This window comes from Branchiostoma lanceolatum, chromosome 5 (genome assembly GCF_035083965.1).
Source record: "Branchiostoma lanceolatum isolate klBraLanc5 chromosome 5, klBraLanc5.hap2, whole genome shotgun sequence".
NCBI classification, from domain to species: domain Eukaryota; kingdom Metazoa; phylum Chordata; class Leptocardii; order Amphioxiformes; family Branchiostomatidae; genus Branchiostoma; species Branchiostoma lanceolatum.
Genome location: NC_089726.1, coordinates 9836236 through 9862073, shown reverse-complemented (window position 1 = coordinate 9862073; position 25838 = coordinate 9836236). Strand labels below are relative to the sequence as shown.

The 25838-nt window shown below is 41.1% G+C and overlaps 1 protein-coding gene across 9 annotated transcripts; it reads left to right on the top strand.

Moving 5' to 3' along the window:
• The first annotated feature begins 962 nt into the window (after window positions 1-962).
• LOC136434949 (inosine-5'-monophosphate dehydrogenase 1b-like) lies at window positions 963-25763 on the top strand. Of its 9 annotated transcripts, XM_066428075.1 has the most exons (18): window positions 963-1356; window positions 9966-10064; window positions 11363-11411; window positions 13202-13279; window positions 14780-14881; window positions 15273-15347; window positions 15753-15959; window positions 16470-16557; window positions 17068-17267; window positions 17615-17705; window positions 18084-18179; window positions 19541-19603; window positions 20535-20678; window positions 21101-21245; window positions 21686-21829; window positions 22440-22523; window positions 24006-24066; window positions 24106-25763. In XM_066428075.1, the coding sequence occupies exons 1-17, from the start codon at window positions 1271-1273 to the stop codon at window positions 24025-24027; spliced, it is 1773 nt and encodes a 590-aa protein (XP_066284172.1). In that variant the 5' UTR covers window positions 963-1270; the 3' UTR covers window positions 24028-24066; window positions 24106-25763. The 9 variants fall into 9 exon arrangements, with proteins under 9 accessions (XP_066284172.1, XP_066284171.1, XP_066284170.1 ...); XM_066428074.1 differs by lacking the exon at window positions 22440-22523 and adding an exon at window positions 22575-22658 and having other exon boundaries at window positions 965-1356; window positions 24006-25763; XM_066428073.1 differs by having other exon boundaries at window positions 965-1356; window positions 24006-25763.
• Window positions 25764-25838: the final 75 nt, after the last annotated feature.

Genomic DNA, 25838 nt, shown 5'->3' with positions numbered 1-25838 from the left:
ATTTCTTTTTTGCCGCATTCTACGATCCGTACCCTCGTAGGAAGGCCTGGCCATTGTGGATACTAATCTAAGCTAAAGGGTCCTTCCTTGTAGTCATGTGTCACACAGGAAGTCGACCCTTTCTCTCCAACATGCGCGATACAAGTTCGCGTGGTTTTAATTTCGTAGCCTGGAATCCAGACCTATAATAGCTCCCGAGTCTATTTGCGGAGAGAAACTCGGGAGCTATAATAGGTCTGGATTCCAGGCTATCAATTTCGTGGCAGGGAGAAAATGGTGTTTTCGCGGTGATTTTAAGTTCGCGTTTGAAATAATAGTAGCGCTACAGAAGCACTGCCGTCAAAAATGTTCGCGGTGGTTTTAACTTCGCGGCGAAGAGCTTACCGCGAAAACCGCGAACATAAAACAACCGCGAACATTTCTGCATTTACAGTACCACGACTTTGCCTCCGTGCATAACCGGCCGATGTTTTCTCGTAACTTCTGTAGAAAGTTAATCATGCTAAATTCTGTCACGAGGAACGCAGTATTTTCATGAAATTACTACAATACGCGATCTGGAGGTTACATTAGTTAAAGTCTTTAATACATTGATATTTTCTTATATATTATGATAACGTCATTTTCAACTTCAAGATCATCCCAGAGTCAGCGAGGTGTGTGTCTTCAATATATCTGATAAGGTAAATCAATTATCGTATGTAACCTTGAACCCAGTGTGTAATCGATACACATGTAATGTCAAAGAAGCACGTATGCATGGAGAATACCCATGCCAGGCAATACTGTACTTTGAAATTATCAGATGGTCGAAAATTCACCTATTGATTCTTCTGAATTCATAAAAATAAAATTCAAAAGCAGGGGTATCAGTGCTGTTCGTCATATTGATCGTATAGGAGACATGTCAGACAAAATATAGATTTTTTAGATGATGACAATTGATTGACGGATGAGGATATCCTCGGATGCAGCAGACATGGGGATAGGCGACATTCTGCAGTACATGCCCCGTTGCCATGGCGACCAGTGATCATCATATTCAAACCAGGTTGGTGATGACGTCACGCAGGTCAGGTTGCAGGCGGCTGTTGGTGGCTGGGTGGGCTGAGTTCCGGTCAGGTCCGCATTTACTCTCTCTCCCCTCTGTCTGTCCGAGTCATCGACGTTTTCTCCAGCTTCTGGGTAGCACGGGCAGGCCACGGAACCACCCGCCGATCAAAGAACTGTCCCGCCGCGTGAGGAGGCGGGGAAGGGGTACGCCACGAGCATGCAAAATGCGCGAGGCCGCGGCCACGAGAGCGTAGGCAAGCGGTGCAACGACTCCATGATCCAGGCCGGATGTAAACAAGAGAGGTGAGTGGGACGCGTGACCCTGAGCCAAGTTGACACGCAGACAGGAAAAGCGACGTCATTTTATTGTTTTTACGTACGCGTGGCAGCAGACCAATACTGTACTAGTACCGACCTTTTTGTAAACAAACCTGACCCAAACGGCCTGCTCTGTCCAGGCATCCAATGGTCGGGCACTCAGCTCGGCCTATTCAAAGTTGCGCATGATTGTAGTACAACTATATGTGTACAAGACCCAAATCGCACCTAACCTTTGCTCCCAGGCTAGGTAAATTACTGTACATGTTCGCTTTAATAACCCAAATGATTGAAATCTGCATATCACGACACGTGCAGGTGCATCACACAGCTCGGCGGCCGAAATTGTACACATATGCATCTATCAGATATTTTAACACACTGTTCAATTATGACATTCATGCTACATCTAACATCTCAGACGATCAGACGATAAACACGTAATGATTCCTCGCGTGTGTTTTAGAATAGGAGAGCTAAAGTGTAAGGCTATGTAACTAGTGTTAAAGCGGCATGCAAACACAGATTTCTGACTGCCATCATTTTTATTTATTTATTTATTTTGATTTACCACATTTTGTGGAAGGATTGACATAACAGGTGAACTATCACCTTTTCAAGATGTCATCCCAGACCGGACTGTAAGATTTGGACCATCGCACACCGGGGCATGCCCCTACTCTTTTTCGAAAGGTGTGGTGGGTTCTTTAACGTGCGCGGGGTGTGGCTCTCCCCAAACACGGGACCTCCATTTAACGTCCGTCCTATCATGATCACCTTATTACCCCTAGAAAGGTCTGCTGCACAGTTACATACAAGAAATGTTTTAATTACTGTGCCGATGACATCATATATGTACCTGCAATTATCAACGAGTCTGTGTACATGTATGTGTGCGTGCGCATGCTCACGCGCGATGGGCTGGGTAACGTTCCGACGGTACGACCGTCAGTGAATGAGTGCATGGGGGTTTACCTAGACTTCAAGTCAGGATCACACTAGCCTCTAACAGGCTCCACAGGTCGCTGGAAAAATAGTAGAAATTGGCCAAATAGACAAATAGCATACCAGCGGAGTAACTATATAATATAAGCTAGGTCGCAAACTGTATACTCCATGGCCAGCTCACATCTATGGCATGATATCTGTCTATTTGGCCATAGGCAAGCATCACACATGATTAATACAATTCTTATCCCTTAATTGATTTAAGAAATCGAACATTAGCTAACACAGTTGGTGATATGTTGTATGAAACATGGGAGCAGTGCTTTTGTTTAAAAGCTTTTATTTTATGTTATGTTATGTTATGTTGTGACATATTGTTACATTTTGGAGAAGTAGCCCTGATAACTGGTTAGTGTATATGCCATCATTGTCATTCCCTTAAAAGCTCATTTCCCTCCTTATCCCTCTTAATCTTTGATGCCTATAAAGCAGCCCCACGATTGATTTGGAACAGTCCTAATGACGTCTACGTCAGTAACAGGTGTTCGGAACAGTTCGTACGCCCAGATCGATGTACTTACTGTTCACCATATGTGCGAAATTGACGTAAAAATACTGAAACATGCAGATGTACCAACATCCATTGCATTATATATAACATGGCGGAGAAAAAGTTGTGTTCATTGAGTACGACAACAACAGCTAGTTTTTATTCGTGTGTTGTAAGCGTTAGATAGTGTACTATTTCATGTTGTGCTGCGCAGGTTGACACGCACGCCATTCTGTCACGCACCTACAACTGTGTCACGATGCAACACCAGTAAAGGCACCGGAAGAGCCCACAGAATTAGAAATACTATAGAAAAACATATATTGATAAGTTGATCCACTAGAATACCCAATCGATCCTAGCAAAAGGTTTCCACACTTGGCTGAAATATAAAAGATAATTGATGGTTTATTTTCCTAGGAACACTATAGTTCAGTGGTGGGGAATGTGTACTAATTCTCTAAGAACAGAGCAAAACAAAACAAACATCAGTCATTTACACTGATGATTACGAAGTTGGCACACACACGTGCACACACAGTTGTTCAAATATAAATATCAATATCTAGAGTTCAAAGGTTTTGTAACCTTAGATGAAACGGAACTATGTATCTGTAACCTTGGATTTAGCTTTCCATCCGCAGAGCATGCACACACGCCGCTAATCTCGTGCGGCAGATGTTATGACAACCACGCTCCTAACGACCTTGAGATGACACAACATGTTTTTAAGTGGAAGATTTGATGCGTTCATCCAGTGGAAGATTCGTTGGTGTAGAGATGGATTCTCGGTTCTGATCACGATTCTGACCTGGACAAAATATACGGTTGTTTCACGTTTGTTTTTCATTTGTTTAGCAGTAGAAATGTAGAAATTGAATCGGTGCAGAAAAAGGCACCCATAACTGTAATACAAGATTAAAAAACAAATAAAGAGTTTATTTTCTGGGATATAATGAGGTAATTTCATAATTGGGTTTCCTCATTCAACACTCCACCGCTCAACTTTTTCGCGCGTGTTATTCAATGACTGGACGTCTCTTTGCACGGCTTTTACTCGGCTTCTCGTTTTTAAAACTTTCATTATGCGTGCTGAACCCGTTTAATGGCAAGGATCAGACAAAATTCACATTACGTTTTGCAGTAATTTATATCAGACTCATCATAGAAATAGACTAAATCAAACAATGTAAGGGGAGTGCCTTTGGTTTTACGCGTACGGAGAAGGCAATGGTATATTCATTTTTTTTTTTTTTCTAATTTCTAATAAGCATTATTAGCACTATATAAAACTGCCAAGTTCCGACACGACGCACAACCACCCAACTGCATTGCCCTAGCTCTAGAGCCAAACGTTCTAATGGCCCGCGCTGATAGCAGAGGCTTTAGGCTTTCCCGTGGTGATTTGAAACCTTCTGGGAAAGTGTTATGTACTTTTGTATTATCAGGGATAATACCAGGATGGCGTCTTTCCGCTCCCAGCAATGGGCATGTGTTTTAGACTTTAATGGGTTGTTGATACATCAAGGGTTCCGCGCACGCAGGCGATGATCGAGGGATGACTCCTTCAAAGAGCGGAACATTTGTACATGGGCCATACCGATTGAAGACTTGGTAAACATCAACAAAGACCTTAGTCTTACAGGTAGACAAAATTACCTGTGCAGTTGACATATCTTATAATTAAGATATGTGAAACTATGCGACAGTTGAAAGAGGGTTGTGATGTATGAAATAATGCTCACCGATGCAAGTCGTCAATTGGGTTTCGTCGAGTGCAAGAGGCTGGGAATGACAGATTTTAGAGACACTGCGCTTACTTGGCGTGAGTAGAATGAGAGGAAGTCTGTACTTGTGTGACATCAATACGGCATGTTTGAACTGTTGGAGCCGCACTCATCATAGCGTGGTCGACTGGAGTAGTGATACGGTACTCTCCAAGCAGATCTAACGGTGACAATGACAGTATCCAAAGGGCAAAATCTGTATAATGGCCATCGAAATCTGCGAGCACTCGATGTCCAATAATACTGCTTTTGCCCCCTGGATACTATCATTGTCACTGATAGATATACTTGGAGATTAGTTGTACGGTATAATATGTGCTGGCGATATCCCGGTATTTGCCAACCCGTGAATTATTCCGGCATCATACATTTTGAGAGGAAAATGAGTACGTCTTTAGTGCGTACCTTATTTCCTTGGCCATGATCGTTGTAGAATAGCAATACCTATGATCTAGTACACAAGTTGCCATGTTACCAGAATAGCGCACATCCAATCGTGTCGTCATCAGCTGATGGAATGGCAAATATAGCAGTACATATGTGCCTGTAATTCGGAAGACCATTCTTGGTCCGAAAACTATAATGACAGCTATCAAACAGCATGGTTGACTGAATGCTTGACAGCATGGCATCCAATATCAAGTGAGGTAAACGAGAACAGCGCCGACTATGGATGGACTTAGTACTGCATCAACCAGGTGTGAAAGTGTCAAGGACTTAAAACGTGCAAATTATCATGCGTTTCATGACTCGAAGTGCAGGATGACGAGGGAGTTGGTACAACCACATTTGAAAACGTTGATGGACTAGTCAGAAATTCAGATATCGGAGACTCCCATTTCATCTCTATTCACAAAATGGGTTCTAGGCCCCATTCTTATTTACGCTCAAGATGTGGCTGCACCTTGTTACCGTATCAGCAGTAAGAAGTTACATAGAAGCAAGGCCTTTCTTTGAACACAGGACCAACACTGAAGTTGCATCGCTCCCGCTGAAGGACTTCGACGTTTAGCAACGAATCTTGATTAAAAACAAGTTAAAAATACGAGGCCGATTTGAGCTTGTCGTGAATAAACGAATGTTCAAACAAACAAAAAAACAAACAAACGAAAGGACGGTTAGATCAGGCCCGCCTCCCCCCACCATGTGGTGCGTATACACAAGCAGGGTTGCTGACCACTTTGTCGGATCTTCCCACAACATTAGAGTGGCAAACTGTAAAAAACACCGTGACACGCCATTATTTTTCACCTACCATGATAGGCCTAGGAAGCAACTCAGCCTGGTATGTAAATTTGTGGATCATATGATCTGTTACCTGGGATACAAAGATCTAGCGAAATGTATTTTAATTCCAGGATGATCGCTGCTTAGGGGGATGATTTACCGATGCACCTGCTCTAGGATTGTTTATTCCCAGGCACCCCTAAGCCAATGTTTTGTATCCCGTTCTCTCTATATCATTCAATCTGACCGTGCGTCCGGCGCACTCTTATACACTCCATTACTGCAGTAAATTGAATCTGTGGCATGAGCGGTTGGCTAAGTTATATACAGGCACTGACATTCTTGCATGCATACTAGTACGTACATTCATCAACATCACCCACGTCCGTTACTAACTTGCGTGATGTAAAAATGTACAGAAACCCTTGCGGCGAGATGGCTAAACGCAGGCTGCAGAATCGAGTTTGTCTGTTGACGTGAAACAAAGCTTCAATATGTTAAGCCTCGCCGACAGATTTATACTCAGCCCTGGGAAAGGCCTGTCAGTACCTCTCAGTAGGCAGTTCGAGCGTGCATCCACTCTACTCTCCTGTCTTGTCTAGTGACTATCATTGAACGGATCGATCTGTATACAGGTAGTCGTAGGCTGTAGTTAGTGGACATATCTGTTCAAATTGAGAGACTCCGTCGCAGAACCTCTAACAGAGTAGACATGGACCGATCTGATTCAGAGAAGAGTACAGAAGAGGCCGGGTCCACGGTCACGATGGCAGAGTACTCAAGGGGGTAAGGCAGGTTCTTAAAGAGATGTCTATTCGGTTTTTTGTTTGTTTGTTTGTTTGTTTAAAGTCACTTGCCTTACTTTTTGTTTAAAACAGCATCGACAAACGTTCATCTTTTTTCTTCTTCTTACAATCTTTCTGATATGCCGCACCCACGTCCTTGATCGCACTTAACAAGACCACCGAGCTTTGCAGGCCGATTCGGTATCCTGTGCTTGCCAATATTTTAGGTTTCAGCGCCAAGTTATTAATGTTTTGAGATCGAATGTTGCGTAATGGCCAATGCCATGCCATACACAATGCCACACGCACTTCTGTTTACACTATGTGAACACTGCTTAGGTTACAAGATCGAATAATTGAGATCCGTCTCAGTAGCCTTGCCATATTTCATTTATCTATTGTCACACTTGTTTCATTGCTACCCTTGAGACTAGTAGCCTGCATCGGACTTAAAATTCCGATGCAGGCAGATGAGGCCATACGAAAAACATGTTTGTTTTCTTCATCTACACTGCCCTTTGCCCCTTTTGATGAGACCATACGAAAAACATGTTTGTCTTCTTCATCCACACTGCCCTTTGTCCCTTTTGATGAGACCATACGAAAAACATGTTTGTCTTCTTCATCTACACTGCCCTTTGTCCCTTTTGAAGCCAACCCCAATATACATCTGGGTCGCATGATGTAACGGCATTATATAGGGTCCGTATATGATGTCCTTGGTTTATGTAATACATGCCAACAGACACGGCGATATTCAAGCAGATGTAGGGTGCCTGTGTATAGAAGAAGCGTCAGTGGAGAAAACAACGGCAACTTCACAGAAAAAGCGCACAGGTTGTTTGTAGGGCATTTTTATCAAACTGTTGGATGGTGTAAACGTTGCGTTTGACCGACGTCCGTAGGTATTTAACACCTCATTGGTATAAGAAGAAGCGTCAGTGGAGAAAACAACGGCAACTTCACAGAAAAAGTACTCTCCAAGCAGAGGTTGGTGGGGGAGATCGTCACCGTTTTATCATATTCATCCCTGCTAAGCTGTGGAACAGCCTCCCGCAGGACATTGTGAACACAAAGGACTCTCAGAACTTTAAATGTAAAGTTAACGCCCACCTCAGCGCCCTGTATAATGAACATTATTCAGCTCTGCTGCTAAGCTGAGGTCATGGCAACAGCATAGATAAAAAAAGAAAATATGCCCCGTTTTTTTGTCCGCTCGCCCCACCAACGTTGGTGGGGCGAGCGGACGAAAAAAAAGGGGCATATAATAAAACGGTGACCGGCAATCTCCCCCACCAACCTCTGCTTGGAGAGTAAGAAAAAGCGCACATGTTGTTTGTAGGTAATTTTTCATCAAACTGTTGTTTCCCTCTCAGGGTTTTGAGTATCTATAGAGAGTTTCATCATGATGGAAAAGAAATTTCGTTCAGGCTTCGTTTGTTCAGGCATTAGGCACTAGAAAAGACAAGAAAAGACACATACACCAATTATACGAGGGTCCCAGAGTTATCAACCCAGAATTGAGGTGTTCAAAAATCCGTGTTTCCCTAGAACTGTCGTAGAGTGGTACTTCAGCTGTAGGAGCATCCTCACTAGATAGTTTTAATCAACGCTAACAGTTAGATGTGTACAACTAAAAGCTCGGTGTTGGTGTTGGTGTGACAGGTAGTTCAGTGTATACGTAATATTGAACCAGCTGCTGCCGCCGCGTGCCTGCGAAGCTGGTGTGCTACACTGAATGGCGGCTATATGAGCACGTGATATGAGGGCCTACATGGGGGGGGAGGGGTCCCGGGAAGCCTCTGCTTGGAGAATAGGTAATTATAAGAAAACGAACTGCCTGGTGGCCTCCCAAGGGGTAGGGGTGTACTAGATACTAAGTAACGAATAAATTGACTAAGTTAGAGACGCCCACAATTTTATCCAATCCGGTTGATGGAACGTTGCCTACTGGTGGGCTGGTGGGTGTCTCCAACTTAGTCAATTTATTCGTTACTTAGTACACCCCACCCCTTGGGAGGCCACGCTATGTGGATTTAGTCACAAGAAATGCACGCTCCTGATTGGCTGAGGGAAGACGACCGTCGGGTTCTAAGTTATCTTAAAGTCACAATGGGACCTTTATATAGACCCCGGCTGTTTGCGTTGCAAGCTTTGTTTGCGCAATTGCCAACCTTTGAGATCACAATCCATTAATTACTTCATGCGTGACATTTTAAATTAGGCCAACGACCTACAGGATGAGTCTCTTGGACTGTCATGAGTTGGCAAATTATGCGACACAGCAAATATTGATGGTATACCTTCTCTGAAATTCAGTTCGAAATTCAGTTCGAAATTTTCAAAATCCAACCCTCTGAGATGACAGTTCCTATATTTTGAGGATTTCAAAGTAAGAATCGAAGGCTGTCGATAACAGCGCTGACAAGTTCACTCAGACAAGTGAGAATGCATTAATCATTTTTTTTCCGGCCACCTCTGAGTGTGTTTCTGCAGGCGCCTACGGACTTGTTACTTAGAGAAATTCTAACATTTTGTTTGATAAAGGTAACATTACTACATGTTGCTGACAGAAAACGCGTTTAGTGGAGAGCAGGATGGTCACTTATGTTCCCGCCAAGAAAAGCCTCGTGAGCCCCGATAGTACCTTCCAGGTCATAAGGTACTAGGTTTAAAATCTCAATCTATGGTCATCTGTGGTCCAAGACGGCCAGTGACCATCCTTAACTTTATTGATGGTACGCTTTACGTAAAATTAAAACGGCCGATTACGCTCTACGTAAAACGGGTATGCAGGCCCCCCTATATAGATACAGCTACAGATACGATGCTTTCTTGGAAAAATACTGTGTGTATGAAATACCAGAGTTCTGAAGGCCGTGTATATTTAGCCGCTGCCTATGCGTAACACTATCAAATGGCCTTCGTATTTTCGGGCCAATCACCTATGAGGAACTTTAACTTGTCAACTTCGAGTTAGGGGTGTGCGTTGGAGTCATAAAAGACAGCGCTGATGCTTAATTCGATACTATTTGGTTTTAGCTGTCACTTAGATATAACATAAACAAAATAATTAATACTTGGGACAAGGAAATAACTTCTTTTTTCATCTATCGAGCTACTAGGCATAAAGCAATTCACCCCTATTTTAGCTATTGGTATCGCCTAAGCGCTTAGATTTCCCACCATTCCCTTCCGTCTGCCAGTTTTGGCGGGGCGACCATTGTAGGTAGACGCGATTGAGAAGTGACCAAAATTGTACCGGAATATCGTCTGATTTTCACACATTCCCCGCAGCATGGCAGACTATCTCATCAGCGGCGGCACTGGGTACGTTCCTGACGACGGCATGACCGCATCGCAGCTCTTCGGGACCGGAGAAGGGCTGACTTACAAGTGAGTACTAGTATTCATAAACCACCGTTGCGCAACCCACCATCATCGGCTAACTAGCAGTTGTTCACGCCCCCGTCAGTGCTGATAGAGATCGCCGAAGTGCTATCCAGCGAGTCAAGGTCTGAAGTTGGCTCATGGCGCATGAAAACACCATGCGTTGGAAGAATGTGAAGAATCTTCATACATGCGTAGCAACTCTTGATAACTGTAACGTGATTTTGATTAAAAATTATATGGATCGGAAAAGATGGACTACGTCGTCCTTCTACCATCTATGCTGGGCACATCTTCAAGCTTCTTTTCTGTGGCCATATACACTGAAGTTCCCAGAAATGGTATCGCACAAAATTATCATGGAGCAGCCTTCAGTACAGAACATGCCAAATGCATATCACAAGTCACATTTGTAGCGCTAATCTGCTCCTACTTGTAAACTATAAGTATAATTATGAATGATATTTCTCCAACAAGTTATACATTTGGCCAAGGAGGGTATTTAACCTCCTTGATTTGGCTAAAACGTCTGCCACATGTCTGAACTCCAGCCCCATGTTGTGCATCACAGCATGTGTCCTACCACGTTTTGGTGGCCCAGTCTGACCTGGTTGTTACCTAATCAGGTTGTTGTCCTCTGCTATTTTAGGTTGGCTGAAGTGGCTAGCGTGAGGGGTCCCCACTATAGTTCATGGAGAATTCAGTTAGGCTAAATACAGGTTACACAAAATGCAAAATCTTCCCAAACATGCAAATTTCCCAAATTATTAGGACACTTTGAAAGTTCGAGTTGAACTAGAGAAGTTTGTCTGCAAGTTATGTAAAATTGAACCTGATCACGCGTTGCGGAAAAAGGCATGCAGACCCCCGGCGTAGCACATAGCAGCGACTACACCCAGAAGTCTGAATACCCGGGTTATATTTAGAACCTCAGCTGATTGTGGAATAAATGGCCTTGCACGCTCAGCACAGACGTTCTGCAACTGTGCATTCATGTCTTCACATAGAGGTTCACATGTAGTGCCTTAAATTGTTCTAGGTTGAGTTTGATATAGTTGCACAAATTTACTTTCAGAGTCACAATGCTGTACATGAAGAGCAACTGCATTTTTACCTTGAACCTGTTAATTCATTATTTTATCATGTCCCACATTCTGTTTCAAAGTCTGACTTCTGAGACATGTATAACTAAGCTTTAAGTAGGTAAGTACATGTACCATGATAAGTAGGTAAGCTAGAGTGATTACAACAGCCACAGTTATTAATATTATTAAAGAAAAATCTTCTCTCTGTGTATTTTCCAGTGATTTCCTCATCCTACCGGGGTTCATAGACTTCACAGCAGAGGAAGTGGTAAGTTAGAAATGATGTTGTTATTTTGGTTTATCAACTCAAGTAGTAGTAAACACAAATACAAGCCTTAGACTGCACCTTGCAGTAGAATTATCTATGATGTACATGTATATAGGAATTTAAGATGGCAATGAAAGTAATCTTAATACAGGAAACATGACTACTGTATGTAGCATAGATACATTGTTATACGACTACTGTAAGAAATAAAATTTATTGTTTTTATGACAATTTGTTTAGTAATGTAAGTACAGATGTGTATTGAGTTATTGACATAAGGCTAGTTCGAGAGGACCAATGCTAATTAATGAACATTAATATGGCTAGCATCAGACTATAATAAAGCTTTTTGTTCTCATTATCATCATGATACAATATCTTAGTTTGTAGAGTTCCTCACAGAAATGACTCTAAAATCTTACCTCCACCTGTTGACAACAGCAAGACCTCCAATTGCAAGTTTGTGGTTCACAGGTACTCTCCTTACCCAGCATGTGCTGGTGCCTCTTGGGTAGAGCGTGACAGTGCCCCCTCCCTTCAGAATAATGCCATTGCCTTCAGTCTGCATCCCTGTAAAAAAGCTCCTGACCTCACAAATGCCCCTTTGTACATTCCCTAAGTCTTCCCTGAAATTTTGGTTCAGATCTTACACATGTAAGTCTAGATACAGCTCTTCTAAAGTAGTCTCTCCAGTAGAATGCAGATTCCCCCTCTCATATTCTCTTGAGGTATACAAGAAACATCACTTCAGCTCATTCTATGTCCTGCTATCGTTCCTTCTGCTACTCTTCACTGTAATGTGTGCTTTGATACTATACTCCAAGCAGATCTATCGTTGACAAGGCAGTTTAAAAAGGGCCAAGGAGTATCCAAGGCCACCATAGGTTTGAGATTTTTGTAGGCCCTTTTTATACTGCCTTGCCAATTATAGATCTGCTTGGAGATTACTTTGATACACATATTTAGTAGGAAGCTTCCCTTTTCCTCCACTGTAAGCAACCCTTTTCAATCTTCACACTTATAGATCATTATAGTATTTAAACTGCAGGTTAACTTAGACCAAGACTCGATTCCCTACTCCTCCATAAATGTCATAGTACTAGTCCCCCCTATAATCCCTGGTCGTGTCATGAAGAGAAAGTGCCAAACCAAAGTTTGTTCATGCAATAGTATGCCGTGCTTGTTTCATTTTCTTCCCAACTCTTGTATTCATGTGTGTCATGACATTGTATTTACTAAAAAATATACTTGTTGCATGTTGTAGCTTGTAGTTGAAGATTGGTGAAAATGTTTTTGCCTGAACTGAAATGAGATTTGCCTGTATATCTTTTCATATCCTCCTCTTGTTAATACTCTTCTATACTTCAAGAGTCTGTCCTGTAGTGTTTATTTAGAATTGTACATGTAGACTTCTTGAATGAACTGATATACGTAGAAAATTGTTTAGGATAGAGCTATAGTATTAGTATAGTATCATTCACATTATTTTATAGTTATTTAAAAAAAGCATGGAGCAACACTATTAACTCTCATAGTCATAGGATGTGATGCCTTGTTTATTTCTGCACTTAAATAAAAGGACTTAGAAACCTGTAGGAAAGAACATTTGCAAGAAATGTAAATACAGTTGTAGTTAGACATATTCTTCCGTACTAATCATGATGTAGTTCATATTCTGTTTCTCTTTGTCTTGCGAGAAGTGTACCTTAGCTCATGCTTGCATGATGTATTCCATGTATCTCTGTTTTTTCGACACTGACACCCTGACACTTCCGCTGTGCTTGACACAGAGAGTGGCCACTAACGCTCCAAGTATCCTAGCGAGTATTGAATCCCCCTGCACTCCTAACTGTCCGGTACACACAGAGGTACGGCTTGCTGTAACCCCCGTCCTGTCACCTCCTCCCTGTGCACTGTGACATGATCACGCTGTTCCAGAAAGTTTGGCCTCCAGAAATCAGGACAGAATCAGATTTTTGAAGACATTGTCTCTTCTAATATTAGTCATTAAAAGAACAGTGGTTACACCATTACAATCATTCTCTGTCACGAAAACTGTATATTGTGTTTGGATTCCGGTGCAAAGGCAGATTTTCATTATGGTATCACTATACATCTCCAATAGCTGAGAGTGTTATTTCTAGAATCAATTTGAACAGTGACATCGGATTATAATTTGCTCACAGGCACTTACTGGAGACCATAGGTTCATCAAATTTTGTTCTTTAATTTTGACATAGATTTGGCTGCAGCTTTTCTGGAACAGCCCTCCCCGTGACCTTTAACCTCTGTGCTGTGCCAAGTCTGTGCAGAATGTTGCCTGTTCTTGTGGTTCGCATCTCCAGTTCTTTAACACAAACATTCTGAGCACTGTTTGGTGTGAATAGCTCACTGGTGGGCTGTTCCAGACTAGGCTGAGTGTTGAGTGTTTTTGTTTCCTATTGATAGACTATGATTAGCTTTAACGGATTTAACTTTAAAGATTTGCTAAATTGTCGTATAGGAAGAAAGAAAGGCTTTGCTCTCTGGGGTACTGTGATAAAGATGAGATGGGGTTCAGAATCCTGATGACAGCTCGAGCCAGTGTATTTAAGATTTTAATAGTCTTTGCCATAAGCCAGTGTTATGGATCAGTACCCAACTTCCAGGGCCTGGTGAATCTTGGGATGTTACTGCCATGGCAACGTGCAGGCCTACATACAGAAAGCCATAATGAAGGAGATCTATCTACAGCAAGAAGAACACATGAATTTTAGCAGTTACAGTTGTTTTATACAGTACACGACTGTAGCATCTAGCATAGGAGAACGACTGTACCAAGTACCAACTATGATTTCTTCTAGATTTGCCATACCCACTCTGACACTACATGTAGGCTGTGCCTGAAGTGGTCCTTCCTCTTTCGGAATATGATACTTTCAGTTGTAGCCTGTCCACAATAAAGTTATCGGTATTTCCTGTGTAAATAAATAAATAATACTTCCGTGTTAATACTTCAAGCTGGTGATAGGTGCATCCTCATCAATTATTCAACCCTGAACATGCTTACCTGCTGACGTAGTACTGTATCTGTGAACCGGTACCGGCTTATAGTTGTAGATAGAGTGACTGATTGCATGCTGAAGATTATAATGGTATACCTCGAGTCCATACATGTATTTAGAAGAGTTTGGGCTGCCGTTGTCAATTAACTGGGCTGTCAGTTTGAGAATTTTCTCAAACTTTCTGTTTCTAGCAGGGTGTATTTGAATGAATATCTGTGCCTACATTCTTGTATGTACAATATGTACTGTGCACAGTATGTGGATGATGACCACCAGAATCTTAGCACGTACTGTAAACAGGTGCTTATCGTTGTGTCCCTGCAGGACTTGACCTCAGCGATGACGAAGAAGATCCAGCTGAAGGCTCCCCTGGTGTCGTCCCCCATGGACACAGTGTCTGAGTCCGACATGGCCATTGCAATGGCAGTAAGTACTCCTTGTATTAGTTATAGGATGGGTGGGGCAAGTTAACATGGTTTTGGTACAGCCCCGCCCTCCCGAAGATTTTGTTGGATATATTCCCTTAACCCACATTAAGTTGAATTGTTATTATAACAATTGTTGTAAACATGTAGCTCATGTCGAGTATTAGCTATATAGTGGAGTGCGGGACACTTAGAAAATTGATTTAAAGCTATTCAAGAATGTATTGTACTACACATAGCTGTCTTTTGCATACATTTACTTTTAAGTACTTTTACTATTGACAGGGTTGTCATGACACCCATCCCCAACTGCTGAAAAAGTTTGAGTGATTTGCAGTCATTTGTGACAACATTGTAAATGGCTATGTTTTTTGTTGTTGTTTGTTTTACAGCTTACAGGTGGAATTGGTATCATCCATAGCAACTGTACTCCAGAGTTCCAGGCCAACGAAGTTAGAAAAGTCAAGGTAAAAGCAGCAATTTATTTCAAATCATGAATGTCTTTGAGGGCAACGACTGAGACAGAGTACATGTGGGCAGTTGAGAAAGAAAAATGTCTAGTTTTAGAAAGAAAAAATGTTCTCTTTTTGTTGAGAAAGAAGGGAATGACATTTCTGGTAGTTTTTCCTTTGTATAAGGAAGTTTTAGGCATAAGCTTGAAGCGTCAAACCTTTGCACATAAAAGAACCCAACACACTTATCAAGAAGAGTACGGGGGACACGGTTTGCTTGGCTAAAAACACAAGCAGTAGCGAAGCCCTATTGCACTACTACTAGCAACTTGAAAGAGCAATATGCTTCACCTCATTTGGGGATGACTACTTTACTCTTTATCATTATGTTAACAGATTTGATTGTTGAATTTCCTGTAGAAATACGAGCAGGGTTTCATCATGGACCCTATCGTGTTGAGTCCGGAGCACACGGTGGGAGATGTGTGCGAGATGAAGAGGAAACACGGCTTCTCGGGCATCCCCGTCACAGAGAACGGCAAGCTGGGAGGCAAGCTGCTGGGCATCGTCACCTCCAGGGACATCGACTTCATGAACATTGACCATCACCACATCAAGCTAAGAGATGTGAGTCAAGAAATGCCCACCCACACACTCACTCACTATGTGGTTTATTGTCCGTTGTTCCCCGTCACACAAGGGATAAACGTTCTTGCACATAGATGTGGAGGCTTACTGGCAGCCCGCAAGTGCCATTTCTTTACATTGCCACACCTACTTGCTTTTGGGTGCCCTCTTCTGTAGTTGTGTTCTTGTCATCATTGCAATTTAAAAGTTACATCTTTTTTGAAACACTCAAGATGTTGATTTTTGGTAAACAGCCAAATACTGTAGACTAACCCACATGTGTAGGGCATGTAGCCATTGAACTCTTGGAAAGTGGCCATGGCCGAAGAGTGTAACGCTATATCTGTATGCATGCTTCAAGGTAAAATAGAGGTTGAAACAATTTTTCCCAACTTCATCTGATACAGTGATAGAGGGATTGTTTAACCCTGAGTTATACCACTGTGAAAGAATTACTTGATGTTTTGTTAGTATGCTAGAGGTTTGATTATTGCCTCACAAACCCACTAGGTGATGACTCCGTATGAAGAACTGGTGGTAGGACATGCAGGGGTTTCACTCAAGGAGGCAAACGAGACGTTACAGAGGAGCAAGAAAGGTGAGGCCCTGTTGTCAGTGCGGGATTGTTTCTGCCATTTTCAATGCACCTGTCTTGCTTGCTTTCCATATTATTGACAAGAAAAATGAGATTCTAGTTGGCAAGAAAAGTATAGTCCTGCGTTCTGGTACATGTGTATAAACAAGGCTATCTTGTAGAAGTACATGTAGGCTATACAGTGGTTAAAATACTATGGTGGTGGTTTAATGATTGTGTTTTCGCGGTAACATCTTCACCGAGTCACCAGGAAAATGTTTTCTGTCTTTTGCCTGTCTGCCACCTTGTGTCAACTGCAAACTAGAAACCACTGCAGTCTCACCATTTTCTCCCTACAGCAAAATTAAGTCATAAATGCCTTTGCAGTATTCTCCCAAGTTTCCTGTTGTAATTTTTAAATGTGTCATCAGCTTTTAGTACATTTTGTCCTGTTTGATATTTACAGGAAAACTACCTGTAGTAAGGAAGTATGTTGGGATATGATGGTCATGTGTTGCTCGTTTTTTTCCCCAGGAAAACTGCCCATAGTAAATGAGAACGATGAGCTGGTCTCCCTCATAGCAAGGACCGACTTGAAAAAGAATAGAGACTACCCACTGGCATCGAAAGACTCCAAAAAGCAGTTACTATGTGGAGCCGCCATCGGTACAAGGGAAGAGGACAAGTACAGGGTGGAGCTACTTGTACAAGGGGGGGTGGACTTGGTGGTCCTGGTGTGTTTATGTCCATTTATTATTTACATGCTTAGGGATATAGCAGACTTTGCTTTAAGTACTGTAAGTCTTGGAACTTATGTGGTGGTTTTATTTTCATGGTTTATGCTGTACCTTTCCCACTGCGAATTCATGACACGCGAATATGCATTTCCTATGTATTACCAGTGCAAATTTAAACCACAGCAAAACCACTTTTTCCCCCTAACACAAAGTAAATTGATCTATAGCTACGCAGAATGGACAGAAAAGCCCAAACAGTTCAATACATTGCAATTTAAAGAAATGTTTTCATGAATGCATTACCCTTTGGACATAGAAGTTAACTGATTCCGCATCTTTTCCAGGACTCGTCACAAGGCAACTCAATTTACCAGATCAACATGATCCGCTACTTGAAACAGAAGTACTCTGAGCTGCAGGTTATAGGGGGCAATGGTGAGTCTACAAATACAGCATGGACAAGCTTTATTGTCTGAGTGACCTGTAGCTGGCCTGAAGCTTTTTTTCCATTAGGTCTGACTGTTGAAAAGAATTGCTTGTAACTGATACTATACATGTGCATGTGTCTCACGTAAAGCAAAAACTCTTAAAAATAAGATATAAGAAATTATTTTATAGAATAGGTCTGTGTGACTGTAGCTGGCCTGAACCCTTTCTTTACTGTCTCACCTAAAGCAAAAGCTCTTTAAAGTAAGATGTAAAAAGAATTAGGCTTTCAACACAGTTTTGAAGAGATTACGCCTGTGTTGAGTAAAAAGAAGACATGTGTTTTAGACAAACAATTTTAAAAAACTTTGCTTCTCTCTCTTGCAGTTGTGACAGCAGCACAGGCTAAGAACCTGATCGACGCTGGGGTGGACGGGCTGCGTGTGGGGATGGGTAGTGGGTCCATCTGTATTACACAAGAAGGTGAGGACATGATCCCCCCTCTTTTAGCAATGGTTGTACCCATTCCATCCATGTTCATATGATGCAGAGTGAGATTTTATGTACAATAAGCCCCAAAGGGAAAAGGAATTCAACCATGAATGTATTGTTGATAACATGTATAGTTTCATCTCTTAAAGCTTGAAGACAGAAGCAATAACTTAGTTTGATAGTAAGCTGCCTGCTGAAAATTGATAAAACCATGCAAGTCGATGCTAGTGAAAAGAAAAGGTCTTGATCAAGTTTGCAGAGTGGTAGTTAAGAGATATCCTACTAAAAGTCTTGGTCATGTGAATGTAAGAGATGTGTGCAGTTTATGTTGAAAGCATTGGCAGAAAGGAACACTTTGTAGGTAGAATGCGTAAATCTTCATACTGGTTTTCAGTAAAATTTTAAAATCCTTTGTGGCAGACTGTAGATAGTGAATTTACAACTATTGACTGTTTGGTGCAACTGCAGTCTGATCTACCAAAAAACAATTGTTTTTTTGGGATTGGATTTGCTCTCTTTTGATTTTGTGTCAACATGTGGTGCACATGACTAAACAGCTCAAGAGTTCTCTTTGCAGCTACGTGTGCTGACTCCTTGGTAAAGCTGCAATAAGTTTGTAGAGACAAAATTTCTGGACAAAACTGATACAATAATTATTGCAAAGTTGAAGTACCTTCAGACATCTTGCCTCTTGTGTTTTCCTTATAGATTTTCTTAGTCTAACACTTGAAACTGTATGTATGTGTATGGGCAGCTTAACTGATGACAAGATTATGACATGCTTTGTAAATCTGATTGATTTTACGACACAGATAACTGGCCTATGTAGTATAGGGTTGTGCTTTAACAAAAACCATGTACACAAACTACATACCATATTTACTCCAAAGAGCATACAATGCACAAGAATTGAGTACATTAATGTTGATGAAGAATTGCTTCCATGTCCTGGTTTGTTAAACATTGATTGAGCTACACTTCAAAGTTCATCTGCGTAGACCACAGAAAGAATAGCCTCTTATGAGGCTAATTGTGAATCTAGATAAAACTCTAACTCTATCTGTGTTGGTAGAAGTCATTCTGGATCAAAGTTTAACTGTAATTGCCAACACTAAAAATTGGACCCAAATTTTCTAATTTTGATTGATGATAAAAGCAAATGCATAGTTGTAGCAGTTGGAGTAAATACGGTACCAACTTAACCTGGAGGCAAAATGTCCGCAGATGCAGACACAACAAATAAGAAACGACAAGAAAAAGAACAACAAGAAAAGGTTGTCTGCCATTTTGGATTTCCCTGTTGTGGGGAGTTGACCATAACGGGCTGTGGTTGTATTGTGTGTACATTGCAGTGGTGATGCCTCACGGCGAACCATCCCCCAGGCAGACAGCAACCGTAGTTTCAGGGAGAGCTCGTAAGTGGGGTGTGCTCATAGAAAAGCCCTGAAGTCTGCCCTTTTCAGAGCTTGTGGCAGCTCACCCACACATGAGAGTGTAGTGCGAGTCTCTTTTACTCACAGCATGATATAACCCCACAGGGAACCAAGTCTCGCTGAGAACAATCACACTACTCTGTGTTATGATGATTTGACATGTGATTTGAATATCGCAAGCTTTTAAGTGGACTTCTGTTCAAGAAAATATATAGATGTACATGAGTGAGGTATCTAGCCTTGGTACCATCCCGGTTTATTTATTTGGGCTCCCATACAGTTTGTTGGAATAAAAAGTATGATATGAGAGACAACAAATCACAAATTTAAAAGTAAAGAAAATTAATCATGAGCATTATTTGTGGCTATTTCTTGACATAAAATTTTTTATTCCTGCAAACAGCCGTGCTGGGCCCCGGTTTGGAAATATGACCGTAGCATAAACTAAGCCGGCTAGCACCAAGGTATCAACTTGTTGAAATAAAAAGATGAACAATTTTACATTTCCCACCACTTGGTCCCCTGTTTCAACAATAGATGCATCCTAATGATATCTACTCCCACAGACTTGGAAGGATGATTGTGTACTTTGCACGACATCTCTTAAAACCATGGATGTTTTAAATCTACACCTTCCTGTTCAACATGCAATAGGTAGACATTCTATGCAAAAATCTGTATAAAACCTCAAACCTGTAACTGTCTTCAGTAAGTACATGAACATTAAAGAAACTGTTTGATGACATGCTTAGTTACAATGTACTTTTGTTTGACTGAGAAGCCAAGTCCCTGTACAAAACTTTGTGTGGTATGGCATGTTGAAGGAAGAGGACATCCCTCTTGCATGGTTCAACAAGAGTAAAGACCTGAAAACAAAATTGAATGTTTCATACCTGTCCCCCACCTCTCACAGTGATGGCAGTGGGCCGACCCCAGGGTACAGCTGTGTACAAGGTTGCGGAGTACGCGCGCAGGTTTGGGGTTCCTGTCATCGCAGACGGAGGTATCTCAACAGTGGGACACATTACTAAGGCTCTTGCACTGGGAGCCTCCACAGGTTAGAAGTGTTCAGTTTACTAGATACATGTTAAGCTGTGCTGTTAGTGTGATTTAGCCTTAATCATTTCATACTATGTATATACAGTCAAACCTGGCATAGGCAACCATCTGGTGCAGGCAACCACATTAAAACAGTCCCATCCATTTTTACATACTAGTTAAATCCCTGTCCTGAGCGACCACCTCTCCTCAGCAACCATTTTTCTTCAGTACCTTAAGTGGTTGCTGAGGACAAGTTTGACTGTAACATAGTTTACCCACATCTTTATTGCTAAGTTAGTCATATACCTTCTAAAGAAAGTAGATAGCAAATGTTACAGTATTTGACTTTCATCTTATATAACATCTGTTTTGATAAAGCACAAAGGACATGATTTCAAGTTTTGACATTGAGGATGTATTATTGTTGTTGTTGTCCAGTGATGATGGGGTCCCTGTTAGCTGGTACATCAGAGGCACCGGGAGAGTACTTCTTCCAGGACGGGGTCCGTCTTAAGAAGTACAGAGGGATGGGGTCCTTGGAAGCCATGGAGAAGGGGAAGGCTTCACAGAACAGATACTTCAGGTGAAGATGGATGATGATATTTATATAAATAATCATAATGCTAACTTTATTGCAAATTCATGCCCAAGCCCAAAACAAAATAGTGGTATACAGAAAAATGAAATAGTTATGTTAAAGGAGAAAAAGAAGCTATTGTAAATTTGTTTCTACTTAAGCTATTTGAAAGTTTTGAATTATTTTCTGCATGCAATAAGAGATGAATTGTCCATTGTTTTGGTAGATAATGATATAGAAAGAAGACATTGTAGGATTTGACCTCCCATTTTGTGCATTTTTATTTGGTTCAGTATTGATTCTGAGCCATTTCACCCCTGTATACTGTTTTAACAATAATCTTTATTGACAGAACAAAAGCACTACTACTAACTGTGTTTTACCTGTGCATGATGCCAGACAGAAAATTCGACCATGGTGTTTAACTCATCATTTGTCCTCCACAGTGAGAGTGACAAACTGAAGGTGGCCCAAGGTGTGACAGGGTCTATCCAGGACAAGGGTTCTGTGCACAAGTTTGTTCCATACCTGATAGCAGGCATCCAGCACGGCTGCCAGGACATCGGAGCAAAGAGCCTCTCCTCCCTCAGGTATGTGAGATTTCCTCATCTTTAAGACGTAACTTCGTTGTTTTTGAGATGACTTAAACTGTGTGATCTCGTATTGGACATAAGAACTGCCTCTTTGATAAGCATGGTTTTTGGTCATGTCTTGAGTAGACATGCAAATACTTTAAATTTAGCTTTAAACTAAAATATGTGTGGCATACAGGTTGAAACAGATGAGTTCTTACTACTAACGAGAAAGAAGATTTTAAGGAATCTTTATATGTTCTAGCTCCATTGCATGCATTGCCTGTTCTTTTTAAAATGTTTGTGTATTTTGTTGCATCATGAAATATACCACCTTTTTTGTTCAGCAAGCTGACAACTTGATCTTTAGTTGATATACTAATGTCATGGTTCAAGTAGATATATCAAAGTGATGCTGATGACAGTGTTATGATGTAAAATGCATAAGAAAGGTTAAATGATGATTCCTCATGATCAAGAACATTTGAAAAACAATAAAGAATTAGACAAGACACATTGTGAAATGACAGTCATAGAGGAGGGAAATCTGCATGGTATTTCATTTCCCCCACAATTTGAACTTGCACACTGCACATGGCGACACTTGTGCCATGTTGTTCTCCCCCAGAGCCATGATGTACAGCGGAGATGTCAAGTTCCAGAAAAGAACCACCTCAGCCCAGATGGAGGGCGGTGTGCATGGGCTGCACTCGTAAGTACAGCCCTCCTTGAGTTTGGCACTGACTGTCCGTTCTGTCCCCAGGTCAATGATGTACAGTGGTGAGCTCAGGTTCGAGACACGCACAGTGTCCGCACAGGTGGAGGGAGGTGTGCATGGTCTGCACTCGTAAGTACACGTACCACACATGTGCGGCTCCTCTGCTTCCCCGACCTTCCCTCTGGCTGGGCTACAGTGTGTGTACAGAAAAGAAAGTGTGCTTATTGTGACCCTTTTTGTATGGTCCCTGGTTCTGCTCCTTTCCCCTCCTACTTAGCCATGTAGAAATCTTGCTTGTTCCACACTTCATTATCAAGACATTGCACTGCATTTCAAGACTGTTGACAGGGCTCAATGGTCCTTTTCTGTTTCGTGCAATATGCGGTTCCTGAACATGTACAAAATGTATATCTTTTCAGCCTGCCAAATTGCAAGTTTGTTTTCACTACAATCTTAAAGCTCTTTCTGCGGGTTTTTGTTTTGAGCCCAGCTGTTATTCACTATAGAACCTCTATGTCTAATGTTGTAAGGTGTTCCTCTCTTTTATCGTGGTCTTCACACTATATCTTTGGTGTTGATGACCTCAGCAGACCAACTGTCTGTTTTGACTTCTGGCCAACAGTCTAACATGCCATTGTACTCTGTTCTTTCTAAAAAGAGGGAAGATGGGCCAGAGCTGAATACTTCTGGTCTTTGTGAACTTACATCAGTTATGTAATGGCACTGAACCTTAATCCGAGGCAACCATAATCGTACACTTTTCAGTTCTCCCCTGTAAGTTAAGACCTGGCGCTGATATGCAAAATATTTTGATTGCTTCTAAAATACAATAAGGTAGACAACATCAGAATGTGCAATGGTAAGGCGCTGAAGTACAGTAAACATGTTCTGGTGGGAAGGTCAGGAAAATTTGACATGTTTGTATCACATAGGGCGTGTCGTGGGAGGGAGAACAGGGCGATGTTTGATGACTAGTTCACGGCAGTTGACAACTGTGATATGGTGTGTCTATTTTACCTTGGTGTAACTGGCTTTTGGTTGACGGAGAGATTGACAAACAGCTTTAATTGTATAGAGCAATATCAAGGATTAATAAATTCACTATTGGATTGTGGCTGATTAAGGTTCTATTTGGAACATACGTCCCAAGGGATTTCGTTATGAGTGATGCTATTTTCAAGCCTTGTTTTGCAGCCACAGCTCGATAATTGGAATTTTTATACATGTGCAGCTACACATAATGCACCCAACAGTTACTGATATGCTCACAAGGTCGCTTATTGATTTATGATTCTGCGCTGCATTTTCTCAAAAGTGTCGGATTAAGGTTCAGTGCCAATGCATTGTTATTTGACGTTGTAAAGATCACTGAACAGCAGCAAACCTCTGTCAGTATTTGTCTTTCATTTTAGAACAGACTATCGTCAAATGCTAGAATGATTCAGAGCTAAATATTTCTCTTATTCTTATTTCCAGGTACGAGAAAAGGCTATATTAGAGGAACTAGGAGACTACCATTGCCGTTTTGTTATACAGTCTTTAAACACTTATATTCCAACGACACTCAGAGATTTTTGCACACATGTATCTCAATGCCCAACTTGCCAGCAATCTGTAAGCCACTATGGGATTGGTCAATGTCTGCTTCACAGCCACAAAACTGACCATTGGGATCTATCTTGTTTGCTTTTTATATGCTGAAATCTAACAGGGAGTGGTTTAATACAGTTGTAACCTGGATGTATAAAGATATGAACACAATATATATCACAGAGGGCTATCTTTGTTGACTTGCATTTATGCACATGATCGTATCGACTTATTGAGATTGTACACGTATGTGGGCAATAAGAAGGCTTGCATGAGATTGGTAATATTTATAAAGTCACCACATGCAGAACTAACTGCATTGTGAAATTGACTGTGGAACTATATTCTGTGAAGACATTTGTAAAGAAGGACTTTATATTTGTTCAAAATATTGGCTGAAAAGAGAGAGACTGGGGTATAGAGACAGGAAGATAGCAACATGGTCTAGTTGATATTGTACTTTGTATTATCCTTTGTACTGTCATCAATTCAATTTTGGTTTGAACTAAAGTGGTACTTGCAAAATAGCTTTAGTTTTATTTGGAGTGGTGCGGCATCAGTTACTTGTAGGGGATAGCATCAGGATTTAAGGTGTGATACAAGCAAAAGTGAAGGTGCAATTTGAAGGTGTACCAACTGATATGATTCCTACTCATTCAGATATACACATTGCTGGTATTGGAAGGGAAAATGCACATTATATTTTCGGCTAGGCATATCAAGAATGTTATGTACCACCTTGTCGTTGTGGCCTTGATGAAGATCTGTGTGTTCGGGCTGTTTTTTAAAAGAATTCTAGCCCTTAGTCGTTTGGAGTTAGATCAAGTAGAAGCTATACCCATTCAGTATCCACCTATGTTAAGTTGTACCTTTGTTATGATTCCAACAACAAAAACTTTAATGTTCCAGCCAAGCAGACTTTATTCTCAGCAAACACAAAGTGATTGTATTACAATGAACGTACATGTACACCAGGGTTCAGTGAAAAGACAAATGATTCATGTTATGATGATTCCACTTTTACAGGTAACATCCTGGGAGAAAATGGAAACATTTAACATTTGTAATAGAGCCATGGGAATATAGTGACCTATATAAGTTGTATGCCAACATTCCTGGACTGAAAGTGGATTCAGTGACTATGGGAATTGATGTTCAGTTTATTTACCGACAAAACCATCAAGCTGAACAAGTCTTAAAGCGTTCACAAATGTTACTGAAGTCTAGCAGACACAGCTAATAACTGGGAAGAGAATGTTAAGACTGTTAATAAGTAAATGATTTAGTAGAAATTGCAATGAGAGAAGACAGTAGTTGCTTTTCTTTATGTGAAATGGAAGTTTTTTCCTAACTATTCATTGTTGTTGGAAGTTGTTGTCCTTGTGGAAAACTTCCAAATGCGATTGGTTAAGCCAATGTATTTATTCACTGTAAAGAAAGGAATATCCAACTTCAGTGCCTGACGTGATGCAAGTACTTAACTATTTCAAATATTGAAAAGGAAAGAGGTCTATGACTCATATGTCGTATGTTTTGTATGTATTTTTGTGCTGAAGTGTATGGATAAGGAGATACCCATTGATCTAGTATGATGTGATACCGATGTTTTGAAGAATAGATAAATAAAATAGGTAGTGACAATGACGTTATGGATGTTTGTGCTTTTTGTCTCCTGCAAGTAAAAATGTTTTCTGAAAAATGTTTTGCAGGAAACTCTAG

Coding starts and splice junctions, on each gene's coding strand:
- LOC136434949 (XM_066428075.1), top strand. CDS start 1,271: ATGCAAAATGCGCGAGGCCGCGGCCACGAGAGCGTAGGCAAGCGGTGC. Junction 16,558..17,067: donor GTTACAGAGGAGCAAGAAAG/GTGAGGCCCTGT, acceptor TTTTTTCCCCAG/GAAAACTGCCCATAGTAAAT. Junction 18,180..19,540: donor CATCTGTATTACACAAGAAG/GTGAGGACATGA, acceptor TGTACATTGCAG/TGGTGATGCCTCACGGCGAA.